The sequence below is a fragment of the Trichomonas vaginalis genome, chromosome IV (assembly GCF_026262505.1).
Source record: "Trichomonas vaginalis G3 chromosome IV, whole genome shotgun sequence".
Taxonomy (NCBI): Eukaryota; Parabasalia; order Trichomonadida; family Trichomonadidae; genus Trichomonas; species Trichomonas vaginalis.
The window spans coordinates 6,550,273-6,577,659 of record NC_067206.1 but is presented as its reverse complement, the minus strand read 5'-3'; the positions used below and the strand labels follow the sequence as shown (position 1 = coordinate 6,577,659).

General features: G+C 34.0%; 6 protein-coding genes and 11 pseudogenes across 17 annotated transcripts, besides 7 other annotated features; 13 read left to right on the top strand and 4 right to left on the bottom strand.

The window, feature by feature from the left end:
• Positions 1-18,802: part of a mobile genetic element that runs on past the window's edge.
• Positions 58-671, top strand: TVAGG3_0042250 (annotated as a pseudogene). The gene has a single exon. A coding segment is annotated over exon 1 (614 nt).
• Positions 924-1,685, bottom strand: TVAGG3_0042240 (annotated as a pseudogene). Its single transcript has one exon. A coding segment is annotated over exon 1 (762 nt).
• Positions 3,879-4,851, top strand: TVAGG3_0042230 (annotated as a pseudogene). Its single transcript has one exon. A coding segment is annotated over exon 1 (973 nt).
• On the top strand, positions 4,911-6,006 carry TVAGG3_0042220 (annotated as a pseudogene). The gene has a single exon. A coding segment is annotated over exon 1 (1,096 nt).
• TVAGG3_0042210 lies at positions 6,510-7,066 on the top strand (annotated as a pseudogene). Its single transcript has one exon. A coding segment is annotated over exon 1 (557 nt).
• On the top strand, positions 7,219-7,831 carry TVAGG3_0042200 (annotated as a pseudogene). The gene has a single exon. A coding segment is annotated over exon 1 (613 nt).
• TVAGG3_0042190 (KilA, N-terminal/APSES-type HTH, DNA-binding family) lies at positions 7,919-8,482 on the top strand (the record flags this gene model as incomplete). Its single annotated transcript, XM_051220783.1, has 1 exon — positions 7,919-8,482. A coding segment is annotated over one exon (564 nt), but the record flags the coding sequence as incomplete, so codon positions are not given.
• TVAGG3_0042180 (organellar and viral DNA polymerase type B) lies at positions 9,928-10,664 on the top strand (the record flags this gene model as incomplete). The annotated part of the gene is made up of 1 exon (XM_051220782.1): positions 9,928-10,664. A coding segment is annotated over one exon (737 nt), but the record flags the coding sequence as incomplete, so codon positions are not given.
• TVAGG3_0042170 lies at positions 11,694-13,427 on the top strand (annotated as a pseudogene). Its single transcript has one exon. A coding segment is annotated over exon 1 (1,734 nt).
• On the bottom strand, positions 14,139-14,995 carry TVAGG3_0042160 (annotated as a pseudogene). Its single transcript has one exon. A coding segment is annotated over exon 1 (857 nt).
• Positions 15,020-15,240, bottom strand: TVAGG3_0042150 (annotated as a pseudogene). Its single transcript has one exon. A coding segment is annotated over exon 1 (221 nt).
• Positions 15,447-15,738, top strand: TVAGG3_0042140 (annotated as a pseudogene). The gene has a single exon. A coding segment is annotated over exon 1 (292 nt).
• Positions 16,559-17,344, top strand: TVAGG3_0042130 (uncharacterized protein; the record flags this gene model as incomplete). Its single annotated transcript, XM_051220781.1, has 1 exon — positions 16,559-17,344. One exon carries the CDS (start codon positions 16,559-16,561, stop codon positions 17,342-17,344), a length of 786 nt encoding a protein of 261 aa, XP_051105767.1.
• Positions 17,885-18,121, top strand: TVAGG3_0042120 (uncharacterized protein; the record flags this gene model as incomplete). Its single annotated transcript, XM_001302985.1, has 1 exon — positions 17,885-18,121. The coding sequence occupies one exon, from the start codon at positions 17,885-17,887 to the stop codon at positions 18,119-18,121; it is 237 nt and encodes a 78-aa protein (XP_001302986.1).
• Positions 18,122-18,802: a terminal%2Cinverted (terminal inverted repeat of Maverick-1A transposon ID:TVAGG3_0042110).
• Positions 18,803-20,605: a mobile genetic element.
• On the top strand, positions 18,951-20,301 carry TVAGG3_0042100 (annotated as a pseudogene). The gene has a single exon. A coding segment is annotated over exon 1 (1,351 nt).
• Positions 20,569-20,605: a terminal%2Cinverted (terminal inverted repeat of MuDR-5_TvMULE4 transposon ID:TVAGG3_0042090).
• A 299-nt stretch (positions 20,606-20,904) lies between these two features.
• Positions 20,905-21,345, top strand: TVAGG3_0042080 (HMG-box family; the record flags this gene model as incomplete). The annotated part of the gene is made up of 1 exon (XM_001302982.1): positions 20,905-21,345. One exon carries the CDS (start codon positions 20,905-20,907, stop codon positions 21,343-21,345), a length of 441 nt encoding a protein of 146 aa, XP_001302983.1.
• A 223-nt stretch (positions 21,346-21,568) lies between these two features.
• Positions 21,569-23,482: a mobile genetic element.
• Positions 22,290-22,363: a mobile genetic element.
• Positions 22,694-22,951: a mobile genetic element.
• A 513-nt stretch (positions 23,483-23,995) lies between the features above and the next one.
• TVAGG3_0042040 (mitogen-activated protein family) lies at positions 23,996-26,812 on the bottom strand (the record flags this gene model as incomplete). Its single annotated transcript, XM_001302981.1, has 1 exon — positions 24,045-26,708. One exon carries the CDS (start codon positions 26,706-26,708, stop codon positions 24,045-24,047), a length of 2,664 nt encoding a protein of 887 aa, XP_001302982.1.
• Positions 26,813-27,387: the final 575 nt, after the last annotated feature.

Sequence of the window (27,387 nt, the reverse complement as noted above, 5' to 3'; positions counted from 1 at the left end):
ACCCTTGTCGAGTATATTGTTCATTTCATACACATAAAAGGTTTTATTCTATATGAAATGAGAAGCAAATCCATCTTAGCTGGTGCCGTTAATGTTCCAATGAACCAACATCAAATGTACTGACTCACGAACGACAAACAATATTGTCATAAAGAACTATAGTTCGGAGTGTTGAAAGAAAAAGAACCAGATCTTAAGTCGGTGAATTTAAACGCAGCTTCAAACGCTAACGCTACATCAGATGTTAAGTTAGAGTATCCACCACTGGACCAAGTTCTTTCAAGAGAAGCCAACGACAACCCTTACACAAATGTTCAAACAAATCCTTCAGATAACGTAGACCATTACCTCTTCAGTTATACCAAACATTTTACTCAAAGACGATAAGAAGCTTTTGACAAATCTTATTAGTAAGAACCAAATAATTCTAACAAAGGAGGACCTTGAAAATGTTATATCACGAATAACAGGGGAAACAATGTGTCATTGACTATCTCGACCCTGAAATCGAATGCTGTGGTCAAACTCCACTATTCATGAAAATAGGTAACATCCGCATCATTGAAACACCAGGTACTCCAGGAGTTGAGTTTAAGTATAAATATTCAAACGAGTATACAAAATTTTCAACAGAATATAAGCTTTGTTTGAAATATGTTTTAGTAAATTAAAGCAGTCAGGACCCTCGTCTTGGCGCTTTGCGCCGTCAGTCAAAAAATTTCAAGTTAGCAATTTGTAATATCTATCCAAAACTTCTTCAACAGTATCGAACTCATCTTCATAATGCAAACCTAATCTTATTGACTTGGTGCAGTTTTCACTAACACAATATTTTTCTGTTCTCTTGACTGACATAACTAACTCATTTGTTTCATCAAACAGCAACAACCAAAGTTCATGACCTAATACATAACATTCATACTTTATATTTTTAGCTCTGAGTTCTCTTGTAAGCTGTTGCATTTAATATTTTCTAAAAAGTCAACTTCAACAGTCATTCGCACTGGTGCCTTCAGTTCTACAGGCTCTCCTTGAAAGTCAACAAGTCTGAATTGCATGTCTTTCAAATTATGAGGACTAATGCAAACCCATTTACCTAAATGAGTTGCTATGACAGGAACGTTTGGAATGAACATTGAATTGACTGCATAACAGAAGGATTTATATTCTACTGAACCTTTACTATTAACTCCTGAAATACCTGTGACATTAGCTATTTTTGACTCAACGTACAAACAATTGCCATAACATACGTATGGAACAGATTTCATCTCAATCGTTTTGTCAACACTTTTCAAAGGAAATGTCATATGGTATGCACCCAGAAGCAATTGAACTCTATGACTCATTCTTGGTATCTTAAACTCTTTCTCGCTGCTGAACTTCAATGTTCCCTCAGAAGAGAGTTCGACATCTATGTTGTCAATAGTTTCTTCATTTATGAGAGTATCTATGACTCCAGCAATTTATCTATTCTATACCAGCTCTGTTAGGAAATGTTATAAACTTCTTTTGTCATCTATTTCAATCTCTATGAAATCTGTTTCATCTGTTATGACAAAAGTTGCGATAGTATTGAAGTCAACAACTCTGAAAGCAAGCGCTTCATTCTGAAGACCTAAGTTTGTTTGTAGTTTTACTATTCCGTATTCGTTTGGGTCTGTACTTTGCAAATAGAACAACATTTTATTCTCATTAAAATATGACTATTGCTGCATATGCGTATGAAACAAATGAAGCAAGAAGAGCACATGAACTAGTAAACGAAAACTCAACTTTAACCATTGAAGGCAATGATTTAGTCATTGACGATGGAAAAACTAAAAAAGTCATTGATTTCGATACTTTTAACACTTATGACCCATTCATTACAACAAGCAAGGTTCCCATCATAAATGATGGAATGGTGCAATATATAAATTCAACAGTAGATGCCTCATTAGTGAAAGTACTGAATGTTCTCATTGAATTACTAAAGAGCTTTCGATTTGACGACAACATTAAATGCCTAAAGAATTTAGTCATGAATGAGAAACAAATTCTCGGCGTTGCTGGTAGCAGTAATGATGTACACCTTATGACATTAGAATATTATAACGAACATAAAGATGAACTGAAAGGAGAGAAGGGTGACACTGGACCTCAAGACCACAAGGAATACAAGGAATACAAGGAATACAAGGAATACAAGGACCTCAAGGCGAAAACGGTTTGGATGGTGAAGATGGAAAGGATGGAAAAACTGCTAAATCATGGATATGGAACCTTATAAATACTGGTTTAACAGCTGCTTCATATGGAGTTCTTCAATACCAAATCGGAAAGATATGGGCGGTACTTGGTGAAGAAGTTTTAGATGACGTTAAAAATGCTTTGAACTTCATTTCAAATGGTTCGGATACTATTAAAATTTTATCTGGTTGGATGCAAGAAACAAGGAGTCAAATAGATATTGTAAGACGTATAGCAAACAATGCACGTACGGGATTGGATACTTTACGAGAAGCACAAAATACACTAAAGGAAGCAAATGATATTCTTGGCTCAGTATCAGACATGCATGAAGATTGGCTTAAAGGTATTGACAAATCTTTAAAAAATCACAGTCAGTCTATTGCTGACTACAAGAAAAGTATAGATTTTTTACATAGTGCTATGGACGTACATGATGGAAGCATAAGGAACTTACTTAATGCTAACAATAACTTACCAGGAACTATTAAAGCATTTATAAAGTCCTTTGTAAAACCTGGTGCTCTAACATTTAGGTCTTTGAGAGCAAGAGCATTGAAATCAAGAGATGCAGAAACTCCAACAGAACCTACAGAAGGAACTGAAACAACAGAAATCCAGAAGAACCACCAAAACCAACAGCTAATGAAATATTGTTCGAATATTTTCCAAGGTACTCTGTTCTCATTGCATACATTCAAGAAATACTTAAGAAAGCAGACTTGACTTTAGGAGATGATGAAAGTTCTGTATATCTTTCGTTCCAGTTTCAAATAGCAGAACTTTTGAGACAGATATGCTTAATGTATGACAACATCTCTGATTTCGCAAGATATGATGACGACCATGACCCCGAACACGGTGAAGAAGAAGTTTTACAAACATCCATTAAGACAGGAAAGGTTTTAACTCAAAGTCTCATTATTGACACCAAAGATGGCGAAGTGGACGTTCTTCAAGAGCTGAAGAAAAATACTTCTTCGGGAGGTGGTGGTAGGCATGAACTTGAAATAAATGAGATAGAAGAGAAATTAGCCGAAAAAGCAGATAAAAACCATGTTCATTATATAAGTTCAGACGAACAAATTATAACGGACTACCACGGATATTTAACACAGGATGAACAAATAAGCACTGAAGATGTTAATGAAAGAAGATATAAATTCATTCGTGCTAAAGGTTATGACATAAGCTGTACTGTACAGTATGACACAGGTAAAGCACAAGAAGCATTTGGTTATAACGATGAAATTTATGCTTCTAGTTTCTCTGTTAACGGTGTATTAGTTGAACCAAGATTTACTTTGAGAGTTAAGGCAAAAATAACTTTTGAAGATGCTATTAAAAGTAAAGCTGACAAAGATGAACTTGACGCAACGAACAAAGTTTTGAAATCTCATAAACACAATATCTCCGATATAAATTCACTTCAAGCTACATTAAATAGTAAAGCTGACAAGAACCATACACATAAATCCTTCACTACTGTTAGAGCAGACGACATAATATTGAACTATACCCTTGGTTCAAGTGCACCTTTAGAGAATCCAAGTACAAGCGTAAAAGATACACTAAACTCCTTAAATAACAAATGTATAAATATCGAAGGTCATGTCAGAAACTTTGAAACATATGAACTACCAGCAATGTTAGATAAGAAAGCAGATAAAGAACATACACATAACTCCTTCTCAACTGTTGCTATAGAAAGTATTGAAGGAACGGTTGGCGGAACTGGTGGGATGCATTATATTATAAACCTCCTAACTTTCCACAAGGTTTAACATCGAATGAAAACATAACAACGAAGAAAGAAATTAGCTGTAAAATGTTTATGTCATGGATGATGAAAATAATGTTAAATTCACTGCTCAAGATTTATATGATAAGAAAGCCGACAAAACTTATGTAGATGAAAATTATGCAAAGAAGTCGGAAGTAAATGATGCGGTTAATGGAAAAGCTGATAAAAAGCACGTGCATGAAGAATTTCAAACAATCAGGATTAAAGAAATTAATGCATACATTGAAGAAGTAACAAAAACAGGAAGAGACGGTACACCTTTAGTTGAACAAAATATTTATCCTCCTACTTTTCCTAATGGTTTAATAACAAACAATATAAATATTGTAGATGGCGATGGATTTATAAATGTTAAACATGAACTTCAAACATTAAAGACTGAAATACTTCAAACATTATATCCTGTTGGTTCTTTATATACATCAATGAACTCAACAAATCCAGCAACAGTTCTGGGTTTTGGTACATGGCAGCAGATTGTAGACAAATTCTTATACTGTGCTAACTCTTCAAAGCAAACAGGAGGCTCAAAGAAAATTAAAGAAGCAAACTTACCTGCGCACACTCATACAGGAACGACAAACTTTTCTGGCGACCATAGCCACTCATTAAGAGACCACCCATTATACAACTCAGACTATGAAGCCAGTCATGATGTTTTATCTCCATCTTATAACAATTCAGCAAAAAAGACTTTTCGACCAACTGAACCAGGAGGAAATCATTCACATACATTTACAACAAATCCAACAGGTTCGGGTGAAGATTACATGCCACCTTATATGACGGTTTATGCATGGGTTAGAACGGACTGAAAGTCCTGAGCTCCAAAAGAGCGAACAACATGAAATTACTAAATTTATTTTTTACATAAATGAGCTTGAAAGAAGTATTCGAATCATCACCGTGGAGGTCATTTAAGAAGTTCAATGAAGCAGCAAAAAGTTGGGGATTTACTAACAGAGCTGAAGTTAAAAAGTTCTTTGACAAAAATGTTGTACATCAAACAAAAATAAACCCTTACGACTACTTTTTACCAATTTACTCCAACACTCCTGACGCATACCAATTTGACACTCTCATTCAAAGCAGAAAAGGAGGACATAAACCATTCCTCATCTTCATTAATGTTAACACTCGCAAAGCATATGCATATCCAATGAGGAATAAAGGAACTCGTGAAGTGTTAAGAGTTTTACAAAAGTTGTAGCAGAACATAGCCCAAGTACTTTAACATCAGCCAAGACGTGCATACCTCAGCAATGAAATCACAGATTTTCTCATTAAGCATAGCATAACTCACTACACTACTGAAGACCATAACCATAACATACTGGATCATAAACCGCTTCATAAGAACGCTCAGAGATTTAAACCAAGAGCGAGACTTACGAAGAAACAATGAAACATTTTCTCGAAGTATATAATTCCTCAAACACATTCTACAACAGGACATACACCAAATTCAATGACACAACAACAAGAAGAAAAGTATATACAAAAGAAACGAAGCCAAACACAAAATATCAGAAATTCAACACAATTTACCCTCATTCTGGTACAAAAGTTCGTGTAGTTCTTGACGACAAACCGTTGACAAAGAACGTTTAAGGTTAGTCGAAATTATTATATCGTAGACTCTACGCAAGGTAATGGATATCTTATAAAAGCTGCCGACGACTCCATAGCATTTTATCCTCGTCATAAATTAGTCGAAAGTAGTAATGGCAAACTTGCTGAAACCACTGACGAAGCAAAGCGAGGAGTGGTTATTGAAATACTTGGCTATAACATAAACGATGACACTATAAAGTAAGATATGAAGGAGGCGTTGAAGATGTTATACATCTAAGAACTTGAGAGAGTCGAAGCCAACACATCTGGGACCATTAGAGCGGGAGTACTGAAAGACAAAAATATGCCAGAAAGAATAAGAAAATTCATGAAATTTGCATTTTTCACCAAAATAATTTTTAGGTGAAGAGGTGAGATCTCACTCTTTTTCACCTGTTTTTTCACCCTCGTGAATTTCATGAATTTCCTTAAGATAGAAAAAATAAAGTTAGTTTTATTTTTATTTATTTTTTTATTTTGTATAAAAGATATGATTTCAACAATCGGCACAACTACAGCACCAAACTCGTTAGTCATGAATCCTAAGTCAATGTTGGTAGAGATGAAAAGCTTTATTCCTTCTTCATATACTTTCGAAACAGAAATCCAGAAGATAAAGCAAGAACTTTTAACAAGTAATTTAGACTGTAGTGCGAAAGATGAAACAAATGAAGAATATCTTTATGACATGCAGGACATTATTGACCATTTACCCAAATTGCCTGAAATCCAACAACAAAAGCTCACTATTCATGAATTCGATGAAATAGAAGTCAAAGCAACTGACTCAGTAGAAATTAAGAAATTCATACGTAAAGTAAATTATGAATTCCTTGGTTTTCATTGCAACCATAAAGTTATGGACAAAGATTGCGATATGGTTTATAAGAACATCTCTGACATATATAAATCTGGGGAGTTTAAGACATACGATAACTTTGTTACATTAGTTGCAAAATGTGTATGGCAGATAAGAGATGAAGATAGAAGAGGCAACGTATGGAACGAACAAATAAGACCCGCTATGTTTGAGTTAAAGAGAGCAATTGACGCATTAGTTGTTCTAGCTGGTTTTATTTCGGTGTATAACGCAAAAATGAATCCGCAATGTTCTAAATGTAAAGCAGTAATGAGGAAATATAACTACTCAGTCAAAGAGATAGAAAGAATGCGAAACGACTATGCAGACTTAAAAAAGAAGCAGAAAAGCCAGCAGAAGATAAAATGGATATGTTGACATTTCTTAATAAAAACTATCCAACAGCAGAAGATTTCCTTCTGTCTGACGTCAAGAAGAAATATAAAGAGACTTTCGGCATGATTAAAACATTCAATGTACTAAAAGAAGAAATAGAAGCTACGAAATTGTTTAGGATTTCAAATATACATCGTACAATTCATGTAAAACGCTTGTGAAAAAACAGGTGAAAAAACATGTGAAATCTCACCTCTTCACCTAAAAATTATTTTTGCTGAAAAATGACCAAATTTCATGAATTTTCATAAAAGATAAAAATAAAGTTAGTTTTATTTTTATTTATTTTTTTATCTTGTATGTAAAGACAGTAATGTCAAACATTGAGTTTGAAACAGTTAGAAAGATTGACAATGACACCAAAGTGGTTAGAATTGGTGATTTAAACGTAAGATACTGTAAGAAATACAACAAATATTCTTTGTCAGACATTATAACACCATCTGGAAAGATAACAAAGGACTGGGTTAGAATTGCTTCTACTCAGAAAATTTTGGCAAGAAATCCCGAGCTTATGATATCAGTAAGATTCTATGGAACTATAGCATATCTCATTGACAAAAGTCTTATACCAATAATTCTTCTATGGATTGACCCGGTTGTTGGATATAACTTCATAACTTATGGCTCATTCGATATGGAACGTTGCAGTGAAGGCTTACTTTACATCGTTCAGAAACCGAAGGACTTCAATACAAAGAGATATAAGATAGGAAGAAACATATAATATAACTCAAAGATATGACTCTACAGTCAATAGAGTCAAGGTTGTGTTCGTTAATGATATGAGAGCTGCTGAAACAGAACTACTTGAAAAGTTTGAGAAAATGTATGGTGCTCCCATAAAAGGTAAAGAAACGTTTGAAGTAGATGAGATAGATAAAGCTATAAAATTATTTGACGAAGTTGCTGAAAAATACATGTAAAGCGTTTATTTTTGGTCTTTTGTGAAAGTCAGAAAATAACGCTAATTTTTTCTAACAAAAATTTTTATTTTGTATGTAAAGACAGTAATGTCAACATCAGAGAACACAACAACTGCTATCGTTCATGAAGTCATAAATGAAGAATATGAATACATACAGTATAACAAACAGTTACGTCTCATTCGTTCAGTCAAAGACGATATGTACCAAATGCAAAGTATAATGAATGCTCTTTGTTCTACAAAGCAAGCATATCATTGGTTTGAAAACCAACAGACAAAAGAACTTTTAGAAGAATTTCCTCATATGATTGCTTCCCTCGGAAAACCGAGAGAAGAGATTCCATTCGAAAATCGCAAGAATTTGGCTCCTGGTTTGAAAGGTTATTATGTTCATAGACTTTTAGTAAACGCTGTAGCAATGTGGGCTTCACCTCGTTATGCTTGTTATATTTTCATGATGTTAGATGAACTATATAAAGCAGAACGTGGAGAGATGGAAAAGAAACTTCATGCAAAAGATGAAGTCATTGAATCCAAAGACAAAAGCATACAGAAAAGAATACCGCGTTCAGTACCAAAAGGAAAGGAAAAGAGTTATAAGTATATGATATATACTGAAAAGTTGGAGAAAGAAGAAGATAAAGATATGGTTATGTTACATTTAGTCAGAAGAAACAACAAGAGCTTTTATAACTTAGCTAAGATATATAAATCTGACAGAAACTGGTTCTATCGTGAAAACTTACCGATTTCAATGACTCCGAATGAGCAAATAAAGGAAATTGTCAAAAATACTCTTCCTCAAACACACTATGACATCAAAGGTTGCACAATACTTACATTCAAAGAAGACTTAACATTACTGAAGGAAAAAATAACAGAATATTTCGATAACTTCAAAGAGGAAGAATGAAAAAAAATCTCGTCTGGTGCCACGTTAGGACCATAGTGGAGAAAACCACGATAAAAAACAAAACCCTTCGTCATTATTTTGTTTTTACCATTTAATTGTTTCCATAAACGCTCCATGTCGATCATAATCGACGAAGAGAGAATCGTCTGATCGTCAAGTTTATTAGTTAACGGGAGGGTTAGATATATTCCATCACAACTGAAAACATTCGTGAAAACATTAACGTAAACATTTGTTTCCAGGACTGTTATCAAAATGTCATGTTGTCAGTAATTTTAAAAGAAGTTAATTAACCTGGTGACACATGGTGACGTGGTGTCACCATCAGTTATTCAAAAATAAATTTTCTTATAAAGCTTCAGGGTCAATTTCTTCAACCATTTCACTTCCTTCGTCAATGTCAATAGAAGCTTCTTCAACCTTTGGTAGGAGCTTATGTATAACATCTTTGTTCGTTATTGTCTTCAGAGATGAAGGATAATATTTCACAGATGTTTCACCCTTCTTATATTCTTTCTGTTCGGAAAGATTCATAGCAATACTGAAGAAGTCAATGTTGGAGTTCTTTATAACAGTATAGTGTGTATCTTTGACATTCACGAAGAAACCCTTTTGTTTCAAAACTACTGCTAACTCTTGTGAAGTATAACTTTTGCGGTCAATGACGATAGCTAATGGTCTGACATACTGACAAACTTAGATTCTTTCAAAACTTCTTGTTAAAGATAACATTAACATTTGAAGCATTATTGAACTCATTCTTGATGGCAGTAGCGAGAGCATTGTATGAAAAGAACTTGCAATCTTGCATGTGTTTCATTAAAATAAAAATATTAAATTATTTTGAAAAATAACTTAAAAAAATCTAATCTAATTTTTTCAAAAAATATTTTTTTATTTCCTACTAAAGATGTATCGGAAGTTGTCTAAGTTAGAACACTCGGAAATAAAACAACTTCTTACAGAAGCTAACATAGAAGTAGCAAAACATTACGCAACAAACAAAAAAGCACTCGCTGACTTCATTAGACTATAATGGTGCAATAAGTTATGATAGAATTCATGAGTTCATAAAGCCGCAACGCGGCGAGGACGAAGTCCATGCAAGAGCATTTCCTTTAAATGACGTTGCTATTGACTTATATCATAGACGTTCAGTACCTCATGAAGTAAGAAGAGAAATGTTTGACATAACAAATGCAAACGTTGGTGAAACAAGAAGAAGAGACGACACACTGAAACAACAGAGAAGAGATATGTTTAAGAGCGCTATAGAACAAGTTCGCAAAGCTAACGATGTCCTTCGTTCCATTGACGACAAACCAAAAGAAGGTGAGAGATGGTTAAAGAAAGATGAAGAGAATAGGAAGAGGAATGTTAAGACAGGCAATAGACTCATTGACTTTAACATCGAAGCTTTAGATGAACCAAACAGAGACTACTTACACAAACATTTCGGTAAGGTTTTCATGAGACTCTTAGAGAAGATTAAAATAAACTCCCAACAAAGATGGATGGTATGTTATAAACTTGGTGGAAAGTATGAATGTTCTACGTTAAACCTCAATAATATTGGAACATTACTACATCAGCTCTTGAAGGAGAACTTTATATCAGAGATAGAAGCAAATGCTGCAGGTATTGTTGAAATGCACTATGACTTCTTCTTGACAAACATAAAGAATCTTACTGAAATAAAGATGTATGATTTAACAGAATATGAAGGCTTAACGATGTCAGATGTAAAGAAAGGCAAACCAAAAAAGAGACCATATAGAGATGAAAGCACACTGACAAATGACCAGAAAGCCATTTTGGAAGCTCTTAAGCAAACAGGAAACCCAGCACTTATAGAAAGCTTTTGGAAAGATAATGGTGAAAAGAAGTTTTATAAGAAGAGAAGCGGTCAGTTCTGGAAGTATCTTTGCACATTACCTATAAATCTTGAACGCTACCAAATCTTCAATGAACTGAAAAAAGAACTGCAACACTTATGACAGAAGATAACTGCTTCGTTTATGCTTGCATTCAGGCTGGAGTAAATGAAGAAACTATTGACCACATGAGAGAAGTCATTCGTGTTAGAGACTTTCCTCAAAGTAAAGTACAAGAAATTTCTGACGCAACAGGTATAGCATTTAATGTTACCATTGGTTACTTCAATGACTCAAGACATAATGAAATAAAGAGATACATACCAAAAGAATGTGAAACTGTTCGAACTATTGACTTACTTCTTGTTGAAGACCACTACATGCTAAATGAAAGATTACCAATGACAACATATTTCATTCGAAACTATAAAGAAATTCTCAAAGCTTGTGGTGGAATGAACATTGAGAAACAGATGAAGATTTATACAATGAGAGATGGTAAATACATTGTTCGTAATGATAGAACTACACCACTATGGGATGTTATGAAAACATTGTGGGAGTGCAAATATTTCGAACCTATTTCTTATGGAGAACTTTTCACATATACGACTGACTTATATAAACAGAACCTTGCACCATTTAAAGATTTGACATATGCTCCAAAGTATTGTGTACAACTGAAGAAGAAAGCCGAGTCAAAAGAAGTAAATAAAAATAAGTGCAAGTTCATTCCTGAGCACGTTTTCTTTGCTGACTTTGAATGTAGCACTGATGGGTTCATAAAGCTTTAACATTGTTATGACAGTGAAGATGGTTCAGTGAGTGAAAGCATTTGGGGTCAGAACTGTGCAACAGAATTTTTGGAACGACTTCCTGACAAGAGTTTAATATATTTCCATAACCTCAGTTATGATATAAACTTCATCTTAAGACACATGACAGAAGTGAAAGGAACTCCCATCATTAAAGGTTCACGAACAATGCAGATAACGGGAATATATAAAGGTAAAGCAATCATTATTAAAGATTCATACACTGTTATAAATAAGAAGCTTAAACTATTTCCTGAAATGTTTCATTTGCAGTGTGGTGAAAAGGAAGTATTTCCGTATCAATATTATTCAAGCTCTTTATTAGCAAATGACAACAGAACTGGTGTCATTTCTGAAGCGTGTAAGTTTATCCAGGATGCGGATACGTTCATGAAAAACATAGATTCCATCAAAGGTTGCAGAATAGATGAAAACCACTTCGACTTAGAAAAGTATAGCACATTTTATTGCAAACAAGATGTAAGAATTTTAAGAGAAGGTTTTGTTAAGTTCCGCAATGATATATTAAAAGAATTTGATTTAAACGTTTATGACTACGTTAGTATTTGTTCTATTGCTAACAAATTGTTTGAGAACAGAGTGTACTTCCCGAATGGAAATTTATATGACCTCTCAAATAAACCAAGAGAATTTATTTCACGCTGTATTCAAGGTGGAAGATGTATGCTGTCAGATAACATGAAACAAAAGAGCGAAAAGAAACTCATTGCTGATTTCGACGCTGTTTCATTATATCCATCAGCTATAGCAAGACTTTATACTTTAGAAGGTATTCCAAAGGTTATGAAGAAAGAAATGTTAAGCACAGAGTATCTCATGAGACATTTATTCGATGACGACCAAAAGGAACCCATTGGTGAAAAGTTTATGTCTGGCTTCTTTGTTCTCATTAAGATAACAGAGATTGGAATACATAGACACTTTCCTTTAATAGTTTGTGACCCTGAACTAAATCCAGAACTTAACGTTCCCAGAAGTTCAAACACTTGCTGTTTAATGTATGTTGACCATATAACATTACAAGACCTCATAAATATCAAGGTGTCAAATGTGAAGTGTTGCAAGGATACTATTACGATGGAAACAGAGATATTAGAATAAGAGATGAAGTAAAGAAGTTGTTTGAGTTAAGGTTAAAGTATAAGAAAGAAGGAAATCCTTTGCAAGAAAATATAAAGCTCATTCTGAACAGTATTTATGGCAAAACTATTCTATCTCCTATTGAGTCAAAAATAACCATAGTAAATGACAAAGATGCTATAAGATATGCCATCAGAAACTACAACCATATAGTGAAGTTCGAAGGTTTGGATGGTTCAGATAAAACTATTTTCAAGCTAACGAAAAGCATTTGCAGACACTTTAACTTCTGTCCACTTGGTGTTAACTTCTGTCTATGTCGAAGAGAATAATGTGTGAAGTATTCTTACTGCTGAAGATATGGGACTTCAAATATTTTACCAGGACTGCGATAGCATGCATATTTTCAATGAAGACATACCAAAGCTTGCAGCAGAGTTTAAGAAGAGATACGGTCGCGAACTTATAGGAAAGAACCTTGGTCAATTTCATTCTGACTTCGCAGAAATAACACCTGGAAAACAAAGTTTAGCATACAAGTCAATATTTTGTGGAAAGAAGACCTACATAGACTTACTCACTAACAATTTAAATGAAGTTGCATTCCATGCACGTTGCAAAGGTGTCAAACAAGACGTCCTTGCTTTAACAGCAAATGAAATGTTTCCTGAAGCTATACAATGCTATTACAATGAAGATAAGAACATTCACATACCTGTTGGAACATATGACAAAGACTCTGAGTTCAATTTAATGAAACTTTACAAAGCACTTCATGATGGTCAAGAGATTGCATTCGACTTATGTAAGTCTTCTAGTCCTTGCTTTGCTGAAAAGTTTAACTTCTCAATAACGACTAAAACAAGCTTTATTCGTAAGTTGAAGTTCTGAGGTCATTTATTTTTGTCAGCAATGAGGTCATTCGTGATAAAAATAAGCCGCTAGCGGCAAGGGCGAAGCCCATGAGGTCATATATTTTTGTCATTTATGTATAACCATTGTCTCTCTTAAACTTTGCAATAGACAGCTTTGTTCTTCTTCCTTCTACATCTGTAATGTTTATATAATCTTTGTTATACTGTCTTAAGACATTCATTCGTCTGTATTGAGTTCCCATGAAATAGTAAAAGGCATCTTCACTTGGGACATAGTAGTAGTTCTCTAACGTGTGATATGAGTATTGTATAATTTCAACAGCGTCTTCAGGAAGAGAGTCAACAATGTCAAACCAATAGCCATTTGAACCAGAAATATTTCTCATGTTTTCTCTTCTTGTCGTCCATCTTAAGTTCGAGATATGAAAGTCTCCTCTGTCTCTGTTTATATGGTCTACTTCACGAAGTCCTTCAGGGTTCGGAATGAAAGTTTCTGCAACTATTCTATGTTTCATCAGCTTGTGTTTGTTTAAATTTACACAAATATAACCATCTCCTTGGTCAAACTCACTAACAACTCTTTTATTGCTTATACGTCTAATTGGATAAGGGTACTCTGAAAAGATTTCATAGTCATTGTCATGTTCGAGTGTTTGCCAATGTCCTTCACCTTCCATGCCTTTCACTCAAATAAAATTTTCAGAAAAAAATAAAACTAGCGTAGATTTTACAATACTGCGATGGTAGAGTTTAAGAGTTGTGCTTCAATGTAGAGACAGTCCTTATGGTCTGGAGGTAAGAACACTGGGCAGTTATGGTCATGAGTGGAGAACATGTCTATCCAAAACTCACGATTGAAGCCAGTTAATTTATAGTATTTAGGGTTAGGAAGTGGTGAAGTTCTTGTATGACCAATGAACTCATTTTCAACTCCCTTACTTAAGTTTGAATATAATATAGCTTGCTTTCTATCCCAAATGCCAGGTGTTACAATCTTTGAAAATTCATTTTTCCTCGGAAGCATTGCATCATAATTGAAAACATTCTTGAAATCATCACTTGGTTCAGAGATTTGAAATCTTATACGTAATGGATTTTCTTTCTTTTAGCTACTTCATTGAATGGTGAATATATAACAAACTGACAGTCATGAGTTCCATCTTCATTTTCATTAAATTCATAATGAAAGTCTATAAGTTGTGGCTGACTACCTTCTTCTTTCAGTTGTGCAAGAAACTCACGTAAAGGCTGTAAAGTTTGTACTTCAATGTTGAACTTTTTCTCGAACATCTCATTAAATGAAATCATACATTGCAACAATGTTGTATCGTCTTTAAAGTATTTGTATATGTGAATGTTTTGGGCGCTTAAAGACTGTTCGTCATTTTCTATCTCGACTTGAAGTATAAAGTCAACCTTTCTGAAAGCACGTGTTATATACATAGATGTTATGCCAATGTACTTCTCTTCATTTATGTTCACAATCCAGTCTGTTGGAAACTTAAACGTTACTCTGTTCCCCTTTATTTTGACGTCAGGGTTTTCACTACTGAACGCAACAGATAAAGGTATTTGTCTATACATTTAATTCGGATAAAAATAAACCATTTACTCTTTCTTTGCTTCAGCTTTTCTTAGCTTCTTCTCTAGCTTTCTTCGCCAGCAAACGTGGGTTCTTTGTCTTCCAGCAGCTAATGCAGCAAGTTGTTTTTCACTAAGTTTTCTCTTTGGTCTCTCTGGCTTTTGTTCTTGTTTTTGTTCCTTCAGTTCGGATAAAATTTGCTCACGAATTTCTTTCTTCAATGCTTCAACATCTATGACCCCTTGGGTCTTGTCCGTAGGGCTTGTCTGAGTCATTTGACTGCAGATAAAAAACAAAATTAAAACTTTAACCGATGTAAAATGAGCTTGTCAAAATCAGAGCGAGAGTCTATTATATTAAATGACGCAAGAGGAATACAACATCCTTTCTATTACGTAAGTCAGAGTAAAGATGGTAAAATATACGTAAGAAAAAGAAAGGTTCCATTAGCGAATGCAGAAAGCGACAACATTAAGGTGCATGGCACCGAGGGCGAAGCCCATATAAAACCTTCTGTTCAAACTGAAAAGTCAATAGAACAGAAGAAAAGAAGCCAGATGTACTTTCAATAACGAACCAAGAGCTTATTGCAAAGTTCGTGAATTTCATTGAAAAACAAACCGAGTCAAAGAATCCTGACCCGCCAGTGAAAGAAGTTGAGACAAAAGAGAATGTACAGTTCATTGAAAATGTCAAGAAACAACTTCCACCACGAATGCCAAGAAGAAGAGTGAGAATAATGAAGTAAATAGATATTTTTATCTGAAGTAAATACATGCAGAACGAACAGCTAAACGAATTTACTCCAGCAGAGCATATTCATCAGATTCGCTCATATTTCGATATCATAGACAATGCAGTTCAAATTGGTGACACTAATAGAAAATATTCTGACGCAAAGATTCCATCACAACCTGGAACTGCTAAAGATAACACATGGGTAACATTCAATCTCTCACCTCCTGGTGAAAATATGTTGGACCTTTACAATACATTCATTACGTATAAAATGGAAGGTCAATTTATTGTAGATAAAGAAATTGGTTCAGGTTCCAATAAAACAAACCCACCAGGATTTTGGATTGGTTTCGATGACGCTTTCTATGCAGTTGCTGGATATCAAATCCTTGCAAATGGTCGTATCGTATATTCTCAAGACAACGCAAGAGAAGAAGCATATATAACTTCAAACTCACAAACTACCGAACAAATAAAGAGAAGTAGATGTTTTCTCAAAGACTCGACATGAAGATGTATGGAGTCATTCGGGAACATGCAGAACAGGACAAATTGTTAGTGGTCCAATTACAGCAGGAAAATCATTTGATTTTAAGCTTCGTTTAAGAATTCCTGTTAGAAGATTCCTTCCATTAGAAGCTATTCGATTTATTCCAGCTTTTGCAGGAAACATTCAGCTTAAAGTAAAGTTCAGTAGCGACGCCTTACAATGCACATCTATATCTGTAAATGATATCATTGCTTTCAATCCAACTCTTAAAGTTGCATTTGCTTCAGATTCAAATCCACCGACAAATAAATTTGTTCCATGGAATGAACCATTCACTATGATAACGAAGGCAGTAGAAGCTAGTGGAACAGTTACTATTACAACTGTAACCCAGCAACTATTTCGAACAAAGATGGATTTTAATGAATGTTTCATTCATCCAAAGTCATTCTCTTTAGACCCTAACATTTATACAGAACTTGTAGAACATTATACAAACGAGGCTTTATGTTTTCCTGTTAAAGTTATGGATTGGATTCCTATGGACGGTTCATTCTCAAAGAATACAGATAGTTCAAGTGCAACATTTACAGCAGCTTATACGCCTATTAATGTTAAAAGTATTTGGGCACTATTTAGAAAGAAAGACAACTATTATGTTAATTTTGAGAACCCTAAGTTTAAATATCTTCAGCTTTCCATGGGAGCTTATGGAAATATGCCTGCAGAACCTGAAAAATCATATGGACCTGTATTTTATGAAATGGTTGCGAACGCTTGCAATACAAACAATGATATGATAGGATTTAATGAAGATGTTATGAGGTCATTGGTGGATGATGGTAGTGTGGAACATAAATGGGATAGCTATGACAACACACATTTCTTATGTGGTTTTCCAACAGAAGTGGACTTTTGCTTCCAGCAAGGTCAAACATCTACTGCTCCAATAACATACAAATTGTCTGTTAAAGGACCTATTGAACTAGCAACTGAAAATGTACCAAAGCCACTTATTGGATTTATGAGGGATTGTTGCTTTGCCATTCAGGTGCGTGCTAATGGCATCCCCATAATAAGATTAGATGACTATAACTTAGCTACGGACGACAGTGAGGAATAAAGGATGAACGTTTATTTTTAAAGCTTATAAATGAGTTCTTCATCAAGCTCTCGTGAACCTTCACCATCTATGAAACAAACTTTACCAAACGATTATGGAGCACCTATTGAATATTTCTTACGAGCTGCACAATGGCAAAGAGCAGTCTCACCAAGGTTAGGTGTTCCACCAGCTCCTGTCAAAAATAGCATTTGGTCAAGTCCTTATATAAATATGGTCTCCCACTAGGTTTGCTAGCTACAGCAGGAGCAGTTATGATGTTGAAAAGAAATAAAGCAAATGTTGTAAATAATACTGAAGTAGCTGAAGTTAAACAAACTCCAACACCTTCGCCAAAACCAACGTCAACCTTCACAAGCAAAACCTTCAATGACTCCTGAACCTATGGAAGTACAAACTCCTGTTCAAAAGTCAACTCCTAAACCGACTCCAACATTTAAACCAGAACCTACTCCTCAAATAAATCGTAAAACTCCTGCGTTTCCTTACTGAAAAAATAACGTTATTTTTATTTAATATTAAAATTTTTATTTGATTGAAATGACAAATAAAGTCACTGAAGCAATGAAACAAAAGTTTTTGGTAGAATATATTAAATCAGGAACTATTCCAGAAGGTTTTTACATTCATACTATGAAGGATGGTAGAGTTCAGTTTAGAAAGATAAAGCAACCATTAGATAGAGAAGGTATATTAAGGAAGATTAAACTTCATGAGGACAACATTGCTGAACTTAAGAAGAAGTTAGAAGAGTTGGAGAAAGGAAGAGAGTTATAAAGCAATGAATTCAACAGGGTGAAAAAAGGGTGAAAAAAGAGGTGAGATTCACCACTTCACCTAAATTTATTTTTGTGCTATGTTTTCATACGTGTGAGGGTGGTGATATCATTAATTTTTAAGTTTATTTTTTATTTTATTTTTATATAAATGACGAAAACTATTGAGATAACAAACTACAACGGTCATGAGTTCAAGAATTTGTTCTTCGTTCCTCGTGAAAATACATTCTATCAGATACGAGGGAGAAAGGGTAAAGTTAGTTTGAGCGTTTATGAAGGAATGAAGAATGGAAAGTTTATACAAGCATACGATACAAACGGTAAACGTGTTTCATTAGCTTTGTCAAAACTTACTAACATTTATTTTGACAGTGACTTTGACTCTGACGATTGGAGCGACAGCAGCGATACTGAAGAATATGAAGTATTGTGTGAAGCACAGCAATGGGAGGAGTAGCATACTTTTGTAAGTGAGAACGTTTATTTTTACAGTAGTGAAGTCGTTTGTGAAAACGTTAGTGAGGTGAAGTGGTTGGCGGCCTTGTAAATATTTAAGGTTAAGTTGGTGTTGTCGTTTGTGTTGTAAAATATACGTTAACGGTTTTGTAAAGTGTCAAATTCACATATAATGGGTAAGGAGGCTCGCAGTGCCTCCGTACACATTATATGTATACTAACTGTTTTACATTTATGTTTAGTTTTATTTCACCTAATTTTCAAAGATCATAATTGAATTAGATGGCCAAGCTATTCAAAACACGACCAAGCTTATCAAAATAAGACCAATATATTCAAAATTCTTTATTCTTTCAAATCATTTCATTTTAATGCAGATCCAAGATCACGAACTCACATATATCGAGTTGCTTAAGTATGGAGTGCAACAAGAAATCCAAGCAGGTTGTAGTTATTCATATAAAACTAGGAAAGAAAGAAATCAAATCCAATTTAATTGTAAGTGGCCGAATTGTCCATGTCGCTTCCTTGTTGATACACTTCCCGATGACAAGTACCACATACAAAAATGTATTAACACCCACAATCATTCTGCCCCTTTTCCAAACAAATCACAACAAATTACATCATATTTTTATAGATCTTATTTAACAAGATATTTTGAATCAAATCAAGACCGTGTTTACGCACAATTAAGGTGTTTCAAAGATCTTAATATCCCATTTGATAGTGGGATCATTCCGGAAATGTTTCAACAATCTACAGATGCTTTAAAAAAGTTTTCTAAACGCCTTCATGCAATCAATACCCGTTTCTCAGCGGATGATGTTACATCTCTTGCAATTTTTGTCGACATGGTTAAGAGTCATTCTCCGGATGATCTCATCGAGTTTATTCACGAGCCAGATCGTATGATTTTCTATTACGCCCCATTCGAAGCAAATGCTTTTTCACATCAAATACAAACTTATCACATTGATTCCACTTATAAGCTCTTGCGCTCTCGCATACCATTTTATGCCGTCACTGGCAAATTCGCGGAATCAATTGTTTTTCCCGTTTTTGTATTTTTTCGTTTGGCCCGACACAAGTGAAAATATACAAGTTTGTCTCACAGCATATTTTGGCTCCATCAATCGCGAACCATCTTATTTTTCAATGGACTGCGCACCTCAAATCACAAATGCTGTTGAAACAGCCATCCCCTTATGCCAGATCATTTGGTGTGGCGTTCATGTGTTGCGCGCTGTCATGAGAATGGCTGAAAAGTTTCAAGATCGTTCCAACTTCGAAACTTTCTATAACTTAATGAAGTTATTGGTCTTTGGTTCTGAAGAGGAAGAAATTGATCCTGATGAAGTTTACAACAATTTAGAAGAAATTTTAAATGAGGAACCTGCTGCCCGTGAATACTTTGACCAACAGTGGCGCCATCATCTTGACAGGTGGATGCTTCGCTATAGAAATGAAGGAGATGGAACAAACAACATCTCGGAATCACATTTCAAGGTTTTGAAGCACCAGTACTTCCCAGAAAGGCGAAATCTTCGACTCGATGAACTTGTCATCGAGTTATATTCCAGTGTTGTTCCTTCATTCCTGATTAAGTTGCAAATTAAAGGTCTGGATTCAGAGAGAAGTGTTAAAGTTATCAAAAAAGTCACAAGAGATTTCGAAGAAATGACACAATTTAAAAAAAGTCGAATGCATCAGTATGCTTGAAGCTGTTCAGAAAGGTCTGAAAAATGATACACTTGATCCCAACATTGTTTACTCAACATTAAAAATATTATTGCAAAGAAAACATTTGATTTAATAAACATTTAATTTATTATAATTAATTTTTATTACAGTATAGTAAAAAATGCTATAAATAAATTATTATATTTTATTAAAATGTGACTTTTAATAGTAAGTGAATAAAATAAATCAAGAATTGGGAAAGAAATAAGGTTAATTAAAAATAATGAAAATTACAAGTTTAAGGTTAATGAAAAGTGACAATGGGCGAGTTTGTCCCCCACTCTTTCAAAATTTTTGAATTTGCAATCATCATATTTCTTTTACTTTTTGGTATTTTTATGCATTGAATCATATTTGTAATTATAATGTTGTTTCTAATATTCAATTTAGTATATTTTCGAAATTTGAGAAACACTGATTTTTATAGAAAAATCGGTTTTGTAAAATTATTTTTGACGATGATGATATTCCTGTTAATGGGGTTGTTTATAGCAATATATTTCAAGAAATATTCAATGTCCCTTAATTTTGAATTGCGACGATAAAAATGAATTCGAAATACAAATTGTGAGAAACATTCAAATGATAATTTCCTCACCAGAAACTGTCAAGCCAACTGCTTTCTCAGTGTATTCAGCTGAATGGCGTAAACAGCACGATGAGTCCATTGAGGGTCTCACCTTCCTTGAAATTGCAAGAAAAATTGCCGCTGATTGGTCAATGCTTCTTCCATCTGAGAAAGCAATATATTGGGAGAAAGCAGGAGTAACAAAGGTTATTTCCCATAGTTCGAAAAAGAAAAAGGCACTTGCATCGTCTGAATTTAATTTGAATTTCCATAATTACCTGAAGAAGACAGCCGTTATCGCAAATTCCGAATATTTTGCTTTAGATCAATCAATAATCAATAATTCTAATCAGGAACCAAAGAGAAAATATCAGAAGAAAGAATCAAATAAAAGCTTCGAAGGAAGAACTCACAAACGAAAATATCGCAGGCACCATAGAGATGACTATGATTAGAGTCCATTTAGAAATAGCATTTATTATTATCAATGATAATTAGAAATACCAAAAATCTATATTATTTATTTCATTAGACTATCAAATCGAAATTAATTTAGCTATGTATATATTGATTTTGTTATAGAACTAAATGTTTTACATTGCGTAATTCATCATTTAAATCTGCTTTTTATTTCAAACTTTAAAAAGTACAATATGTCAGTCAATAATCACTTTAAATTATGGCAGTCCCAACGGGAACCGCGGTAATTTACCGAGGTTTCCGCACACCGGTTCCTTTTTTTAGGAATTTTTTAGATTAAAAAATATGCTTTGTAAATCATTTTTTGTAAATCGGCAAAAATTTGGAAATATTCTGACGACAATAAATCTGGGAATAGTATTTTAAATACGAGAACAACCTATTTAAAAGTGTTTCGCTCGATTTTGTATAATTTCAAATTTTCACATATAGCTTTCCGTGAATTACCGTGATTTTACCGCCACATCAATAGTTTACGACACTTTTTCCGTAAATTGAGTAGTTTACTGCACTTTTTCTGTAAAATTGAGTTACGGGAATCCGTAAGATTACCGTACCTCACTTCTAGTTGAAAATAGCATTAGTATATAATAAATAGATATATTATTCATATTTTTGATTTTGAATTACGGAAAAAGTGAGTTCAGAACTTCCAATTATTATTTGATTAATTATGTTAAAAATACTATAAGGAATTAAAATACATAATGTTGAAATTTGAATTACGGAAAAAGTGAGGGTGAAAGTGAAGTGAAAAGGTAAGATATTTTTTGTTGAAATAATCATAGTTGTACAATTTTGAAACTATATGTAAAGCTATAAATTGAATAAATTCAAAAACAAAAATTGTTTATTCTTATTAATAAATTTATATTAATCAATATTTGAACAACCCGTAATTAAAATTGAATTCCTCTTAAAATTTAATCCATACGTTAATTTTTAATTTGCTAGGCGAATGCCGAGCTTCCCTACTTCTCTTGTCATTCCTTCAAAAACTCTAATCTCATCGCACTTACAAACATCATGATTTGATGTATTGTCGAGAAATCTTAGACTTGTTTGTCATTTGATTATAGCATTTGAAAGTCATCTCGAAAATCGATTAACAAGACAATTTCCCAAACATCTACATACAAGTAGATGATGGTAAACCCATTAGAGTTGTTTTGCTATGATTCCTCCAATCTTATGATGAGAAAAATCATATCAAAACAGCTCTAATCGAACATTCTACACAGCTTAGCATCCAGCTAGTTCCAAGTAATGCGATTACAACATCAACGGCCAAAGCCTTTCAGAGTCCTTTAATCATTTCTTCTCATCTCAATGTGAAGTGGCCCCAAACGAACTACAAGCTGACGTTACAACGCATTACAACCCGGTTAATACGAGCATATACATTAGAGCTGCTTTGTTATGATCTCCCTCATCAATTGATGAGAGATCTCATTATGAAGCAGCTCCAATCGAACTAAAAACCTACATACAAATGAGTGAAAAACTCATTAGAGTTGTGTTGCTTTGATTTCTCTCATCAGAAGATGAGAGATACCAGAACAAAACAACTCTAATCAAACTTTCTACACAACTCAGCACAGTATCAATGCAAAGTAATGCGTCTGTATCGTTAACAAGCAAAGTTGTTTCGGGTCCTTCCATTTTGGAAGAATTCGGAACAACTTTGCGAATTGATAGTGTAAACCCATATACATGAAAGCGTGCATGCATAAAGACCGGTATTGTCAGCAATGACTACCTGCCCAGCTATGAGTGATCAGAGAATTACCATCTCAGGCTTTTTGAGAACGTTTCAGCCAGGACCCTCGTATGTTGACTGTGAGAAAGGCATCCTTTATCTGAAATAGATGCTTTTCCAACAATCAAATTCGAAGATCTTCGACGTTGTTGTAAAAAGAGAAGGAGAAGGAAAGAAGAGGAAGGAGAGTAAGAAAGAAAGGAAAAGAAGAAGAAGAAAAAAGAAAAAAAAAGAAGGACATATTAAATATAATGCGCACTTAATAGTGCCGAGGCGGCGGAGCCGCCGAGGCGCGATTTTTTTGACCCTATATTACCGCACGGCAATGTTTTTCTCGATTTTATACAGCCCTACTTTAAATAGTTTCGAGTAGTGTTAAGACCAAATAATCAATTGAACAAATCATTTTTATCAATTTTGATGGGTTTTGAGAAAGAAATGTATCAGTATCAAATCCTTATTTGTAGGAAACTGTTTTTGAAATGTAAATATCATATTAAAAGCTTTGAACAAACCTTGATGGATGCACACAAATGAGCTATTGAATATCAGGTCATATTCATATAAACAGTTGATATGTCATTATCAGAACAATGTTAGAAATCAAAATTACCAGATTTCAAATTCAATATCTTCTGAAAATTATTATGTTCTAGGCCAATAATCTTGCATTAGTATTTGTTATGAATTTAAGGAATTATATCTTGATAATATGAACATTAATATTGGTCTTTTGAAATTTTGATTCAATATTGAATGTATTTGAATGCTCTTGATCATTTCAAATATCCATCATGATGTTATGAAGAATGTATTATGAGATATATGAATTCTGATGCTGTAAAAAATTATCAAATTTAATATATATTAATTTACATTAATTACATACAAAAAAATATATAAATATATAGGATTTCATTCTCTCTTGATGAAATCGAAGAATTTTGCCAAATAAGATGACATTAACTGACCGAACCACTCTTCTTTGATGCATTCTTTTTGAAGTTCCGTATACATCCTTCTCAACTCATTTTGTGCTCTCTCTTCTTCATAATTCTGTGGTTTGTATGCCAGTAATTCCTTTACGTGAGTTACAACATCTCCCAATTGGTCAATTGTTTGTTGAATTTCTTCAACTTTTGGTTTCTTTTGTGGTTTATGAGCTGTTATAACTGTTGGAGAACTTGTATTTGTTGGAGAAGAATCAGTAACTATGAAAGGATCATCATCACTCTTCTTTCTCTTTATGTTTTGTTTAATTGATGCTCTTAGTTTGTCGACTTCAATTGTTTCTACATTTTCTTGTTTCTCTTCTTTTTCAGATTGTTTTTGTCTGATGAAAGAAGCTCTGACGATTGAATCAACTTTACTTTCTTCAGAGCCAACAACGGAAGGACGTGGTGCATCGAATCCTGCAGCATTTACTCCATCTGTTGCATCCAATTCTTCGCCAATAACTGGTTGACCATTTGACATTGGCTGATCTTCAACTGGCTTGAAGAGATGAGACTTAGGAGCTGCAGAAAAGTTAAGCATTGAACCTGCTGTAACCATATCCCTTCTATTTGCTGGCATCGGTGTTTCTTCTTCAATCAAATCCATAATTGGTAAATCTTTTGTCAGTTTTTCTGTGATAGCATTGTGGATTTGGGAAGGAAGGCTCCATCTCATTATACAGCCAGATACACTAGATATCAAGATGTCATCCTCATGGAATGACACACCTGTTATCATGCCAGCCATTGAAAGGAAAACTGTTATGACATCTCCACTCATTATGTCCAAAATTCGAACACTTCCATCACTCATCGCAACTGCAACAAATAAGCCACTTCTATCAACACAAAGATGCAATGGATAAGCGGACATTGAGAGTTTGTATCTCCTGAAAACTGTACCATTGGAAACTCTAAGAATTACAACAGAATGGTCACAACCACCTGCGACGATAAATTTTTCATTTGGAACAGGATATAAAGTCAAACAAGGCTCATCTGGATGGTGTGTTGCGTACTTTTTGAGCTCCTTTGTCATGAATCTTACACCATCTGTACTGCAGCTGATTACTGAGTTGCCAGCAAATGAAATATCCATGATTGGAGTTGAATGAGCTGGAATCATCTCTATTCTGCTGAGAATAGTAAATGACGATTCAGTAGATATGTTATATAATCGAATTATGCCATCAGCGCCACCTGTTGCGAGTAATGGCATTTTTGGATGAACAGCCATTGAGAAAATTCCAGCTTTGTTCTCAATAAGGCGCTGTAATTCATTTAGGGATGATAGTTCTAGTACATGGAGTATGCCACTGTTGTCTCCAGCAAAAACATAATTTCCATAACTGGAAATGCAACGAACTCCACTCAATTGTGATAGGAAATCTGCTGCTTTGCTTGTAACAGAAGTAGTACATATCAATTCTTGTGAGCTTTTGCCAACAAGTCCGCTGTTTTTCTGAATTCTCCATTCTTTTACAGTTCCATCGCTTCCTCCTGAGATAACGATCGACTTATCGCCTGCGAGACAGAACTGGCAAACTGGTCCTATGTGGGAAGGAAGGCTGATGATGGGAGATGATGAGATTTTCCTTTGCCAACAAATTATTGATCCATCATCGTAAGCTGCTGATATCATTCTTTCAGCGATTCCTACTGCTGTAACTGATTTTCCATCTGCTGAAAATTGTCCAAATATGCGATGTTCGTCGCCATCTCTTTTGATCGCTAAAATGCTGCCGTTTGAGGTTCCAACAAGGATGATTTTTCTGTCTAGAGTGATGCATGTTGTTGGGCCGTTGTTCAAGTTAATCGGTGTTACTAAGACTGGTGGTAAAGTTCGTTGCGTAGAATTCGAAACTTTTTTACGAGGTTGAAAAGAAACGGATGTAGAGTCAATGATGCAGAGCGTTCCTACGTCTGTTAAACTGTAAATGTTATAAGGTGGACGTGCATTTACTGCTGATGAAACAAATGTCGAAGTTTTATACTTGCCAATATTAAAATTACGAGTTTTAAGAATGCATGGTGTTGACCCGTATGATATAGATGTATCAACGGCCTTTAAAAGTTTATCACCTGATACGATTGCGAAATTGCAGTCAGGTGAAAAAATAACATGTTGAGGTACAGTTGGCAAATGATAATAACCGATGCACGCTGGTCTAGGTTGAGTTAAATCCCATAATAGTAAAAATGGATTTTCATCATTTCCTACTGTGATTAATTTTCCTGCCTTTTGATTTAATGCAAGGAATGAGAAGCCATTTTCTTTAGTTTTGATTTCTTGTTTTGAAATAATTAGATCGAATTTATCATTAAACGTAAAAATGAATAATCTAGCGTTAGTTCCTAATTCTCCAACAACAATCGATGAGTCATTGACAGAAAAACATAATGCCGATATCTCTCTTCCGTCGTCTGCGATTTTGAAATCATAACGTTGCTTTTTTTGAGGAACAACAATGGATAAAAAGCCATGGGATGCAAAAGCAGTCGCACCTGTTTCATAATGGACTGATAATTTGCTTTTCGTAAGGCTAGAACATCCTATAATCTTATCTAATACAGGTTCTTCCATAAACAAAAGTTTGTTTTTTTATATTGATGTCAGTTTTCATTTTAGGATATATGAATTTGCTTTTGAGCACATGATGCTACACGATTATAGACTGTTTGACTAATGAGATACTTGATAGCATTGGAAATACCTCGAATGGATTCATAACATTACAAGCCTTCTAATTATTATACGAATTTTGTTATCTACATAGGATGTATATATACTGTATTACATATGTGTTTATTTCCAAAAGATAATGAATCACCAATAATGGCTATAATGAGATAATCGGGATTATATCTGTTTAAGATTTGAGCATTATAGAGTTATTTCGTTATAAATATGATAAAATTGAATGTGTAATATTCATTCGATTAGTTGAACAACAATAAAAATGTTTCTTTCATTAAAATAGAATAGATAAAGCAGCTATTTAGACCAATATTCTATTATATAAGTAAATTATCTTCATAATTCTGGCTATGAGAGTATGAAAAGCATTATAACTTTGTTATTCAAGAGAGAAAAAAAATTGCAATTATAAATATTTCTAAAAATTTATAGTGATCTGTATTCCGATGTTAAAAATTGAAATCTTTTTTCAATTAAAACCTTTAATTTTTGTCTTACACAATATATACTAATTAAATTTCATTGAAAGCCATTGATATTATAGCAAATTTATACTTATATTGTG